Source organism: Helianthus annuus, chromosome 10 (assembly GCF_002127325.2).
Source record: "Helianthus annuus cultivar XRQ/B chromosome 10, HanXRQr2.0-SUNRISE, whole genome shotgun sequence".
Lineage (NCBI taxonomy): Eukaryota > Viridiplantae > Streptophyta > Magnoliopsida > Asterales > Asteraceae > Helianthus > Helianthus annuus.
The window spans coordinates 29,691,022-29,694,848 of record NC_035442.2 but is presented as its reverse complement, the minus strand read 5'-3'; the positions used below and the strand labels follow the sequence as shown (position 1 = coordinate 29,694,848).

The following is a 3,827-nucleotide window of genomic DNA, read 5'->3' as shown; positions in this document are numbered from 1 at the left end:
GAAAATTACATTGTGTAAATATCATATCATAAAACTTATTTGAATTTAAAAAAGATAATCATCCATGATATAAAAGTTACCAGAAAATCTTAACAAAATAATATATTTAGAATTATCATGATACTAGGTTAGTATCCCGTGTAATACACGGGTTGAATAAATGTAATTTATACATCAAATAATAAAAAAATATGTCTTGAAAAACCTCTTATATTAAACGGGTTGAACAAAATTATATATACAAATTAATAAAACAATATATATTTAAAAATCTCGTTTATTACATGGAGATAAATGTAAAGAACCATCACCGCAATCCCCCGATCCATCATTTATCGAGTATATCCGTTAGTTCTTTTAAAGATATAATTTTTTATTAGATGCATTCAACCCGTGTAATAAATAAGGTTTCTAAAGATATAATATTTTTATCTATACTATACAAAGTTACATTTATGCAACTCGTGTAATACACCGGGTTTTTAAAAATATAACTTTTTTTATTATGTGGTATATAAAATTAGATTTATTTAATCCGTATAATACACATGGTTTATAAAGATATAACAAGATATAACTTTTTATTAATTGGTATATAAAATTACATGTGCTCAACCAATACAATACACGAGGTTCTTAAAAATGTAACTTTTTCGTTATTTAATATATATAATTAAATTTATTCAACTCGTACAATACAGAAGGTTCTTAAAGATATAATTTTTTTATTATGTAATATATAAAATTACATTTCAATACCGTATTTGAGCTGAGAGTAGAACACGAAAATAAAAGTATAGAACCAATAAACATTGATTAATGTTTTTTTTACCCCTTATAAACATTTTTGAAATAGTTTTTACCCTTAACCACTTTAGTTTAATAAAATAAATAAATCATTTACATTATATTAATTTATATTACGGATACCAGTATTTGAAACATTCCTTATAAGTTATAACACACCAGTAATAATCACAAATAAAAAACATTTACGGGCAATTGAAAACGCACCTTAACAAAATAAATGAAGGGCATCCATTGAGGTATAGCTTCTTTTGCCTTCTCTATCAAGATAACAATTATAAGCTACAATTATTAGCACATCTATTTCCAATTTAACACTGCATAATAAATAAACCAACAATTAGAATCAGAATATTATTGAAATATTAAAATGAAAACGTGCCATTCCATAAAAACATTAGATTTCAGGATAATTATTTTGAAATCTAATAAATATTTCAAAATTTTATATTATCTTCTATATAAATTGTTTAAATTTATATTAAATTTAATTTTATAGTTATCTTTTAATTAATCTTAATTATCTATAATTAATTAAGAGAGGCTCCAATGAATGACATGTGTCCCCCAATTGATTTCTTTTATTATATAGTATAGATTTGTAACTTTAAATATTGAAAAATTCATACCAATTAATTTACCATTTTTTTATTCTCAATAAAAAAGATAGAAAAAGAGAGAGATAACCGCAAAGTTTTAGCCGGTAGAAAAACGAAATATATATCTTTTTAATAACCCAGAGAAGAGAAGACTATACAAATCTCGATTCCAACAACATAATAACACTATGTCACCGCACAACCTCCACAACCACACCCCAAAATTAAAAAAAATTAAAAATAAAAAAACAAAAAACCCCAATCTCCCTCCTCTCTCCGTCCTCATTCTCATCTTCGTTGCTCCGGCGAAGATTGCTGGACGGAAACCTAACGCCGGCGACATAACAACACCGACGCCGTTACACTGTTCAACAACACCGTCATCTCTACCAGTCGGCGCATAGTGACGTCATCACCATTGCACCTTTTTCATGTATCAGAAGAAGATTGCTTCGTTTTCACGGCAGCATCTTCCTCTGATCAATCCTAAAAGCTTCAAGTACAGATTCCTTTGGTAATGCTCACGAATTCCAGAGTAATAATCAATCGGTTTATTGATTGATTGGTACACTTTATTCATTCATTGTGGCAACCTCAAACAAACCCTAAAGCAGGTTATAATAAGATGCAATGGATAATCAGATTCTCAGCTTTTGTGTCGGCAACAATGGTGATGATTGTTCTCGCTCCTTCACTCCAATCGTTTCATCCAGCTGAAGCTATTAGATCTCATTCTCACACTTACACTCACACTCACCGGTCATCATCCTACCGTACGGCAGCAACATTCCACAACGCCGCCGGATGCAACCAGATCACCGGCAACGCTGACGTATGCAATCCGTCACTAGTTCACGTTGCAATCACTCTCGATTTCGAATATCTCCGAGGCTCAATCGCAGCCGTTCATTCGATATTACAACACTCATCGTGTCCAGAAACCATCTTCTTTCACTTTTTAGTCTCTGAAACAAATCTGGAAACCCTAGTCCGTACAACTTTTCCGAAATTGAAGTTCAAAGTGTATTATTTCGATCCTGAGAGAGTGCGCACGTTAATCTCAACGTCGGTTAGACACGCGTTAGAGCAGCCGCTAAATTACGCCAGAAATTACTTAGCGGATGTTTTAGAACCGTGTGTCCGGCGAGTGATCTATCTAGATTCAGATCTGGTAGTTGTTGATGATGTGGAAAAGCTATGGAACACCAAATTATCCGAAAAAACAATCGGAGCACCGGAATATTGTCACGCGAATTTCACAAAATACTTCACAGCAAACTTCTGGTCAAACCGGCAACACGCCGGTATTTTTAACAACCGGAAACCGTGTTATTTTAACACGGGTGTGATGGTCATTGATGTGGAGAAATGGAGGCGGTTCGGGTACACGAAACGGATAGAGAAATGGATGGAGGTGCAGAAAACGGAGCGGATATATGAGCTCGGGTCATTACCACCGTTTCTGTTGGTGTTTGCTGGGCACGTTGCGCCTATTGACCATGCGTGGAACCAGCACGGGTTAGGTGGGGATAATGTGAAGGGGAGCTGCAGGGACCTGCACCCGGGTCCGGTGAGCTTGTTGCATTGGAGTGGTAGTGGTAAGCCGTGGTTGCGGCTTGATTTGAGACAACCGTGCCCGTTAGATGCGTTATGGGCGCCGTATGATTTGTATGGTTATAGCCGGTAATGTTTTGTTCTAGTGATTTTTTTTATTTACATTGTTTTTATTATCATCTGCTTCGTTTGTTACATTTAGTCATTTACTGTTGTGATTTTGTTGGGGTTTATAGGTTTATGTTGTCTTTGGAGTTCTGTATTCTATTCCATTATTTCTGCATTCTGATAATAAAAGTGAAAAGGGATTCAATTAGTTTGTTTTTGGTCGATTTTTAGTGATGTTGAAATACATTTTGTTGCTGTGAATCCAAAAGTCCTAATAGTAATTAAGGTGTTATCATCAGTTGAATACGCGATACAGGGTTGGTGTAGTGTTAAGCGTCTTTTTAAACATAGGTTTCATGTTCGAATCTAGAGTGTATTGCTTGGATACGCACACGCACGCAATAAAACGGCCATTGTTCTTGCTAGCGCCTTGTTTGTTTTTTGTGTGCGTGTGTGATGACTTTTGCCGCCGTTCTAAAATAGTGCCATTGTTAAAGAAATTTTTTAACAGTAATTTCAAACCCTCAAAAGTCAGTTGACCACAATTAGAGTACGACGCGATACAGGGTTGGCATATTGTGCTAAGCGTCTTTTTAACAGAGGTTACATGTTCGAATCTAGATTTTGCTAGTGTTTTGTTTAACCTCGGATGTAAATTGGTTAGCAGTATATTGGTTTGACACAAGCACACATACGCAATAAACATAGGATAGGTGAGAGTTGACATATAAATTTTTTATTTTCGTATGAGTGAAGAAA

General features: G+C 34.2%; 1 protein-coding gene across 1 annotated transcript; it reads left to right on the top strand.

Moving 5' to 3' along the window:
* The first annotated feature begins 1,545 nt into the window (after nucleotides 1-1,545).
* Nucleotides 1,546-3,276, top strand: LOC110884343 (probable galacturonosyltransferase-like 7). Its single transcript, XM_022132050.2, has one exon. The coding sequence runs from the start codon at nucleotides 2,032-2,034 to the stop codon at nucleotides 3,091-3,093; it is 1,062 nt and encodes a 353-aa protein (XP_021987742.1). The 5' UTR covers nucleotides 1,546-2,031; the 3' UTR covers nucleotides 3,094-3,276.
* Nucleotides 3,277-3,827: the final 551 nt, after the last annotated feature.

Bases quoted from the DNA above. Each gene is read 5' to 3' on its own strand.
- LOC110884343 (XM_022132050.2), top strand. From the start codon at position 2,032: ATGCAATGGATAATCAGATTCTCAGCTTTTGTGTCGGCAACAATGGTG.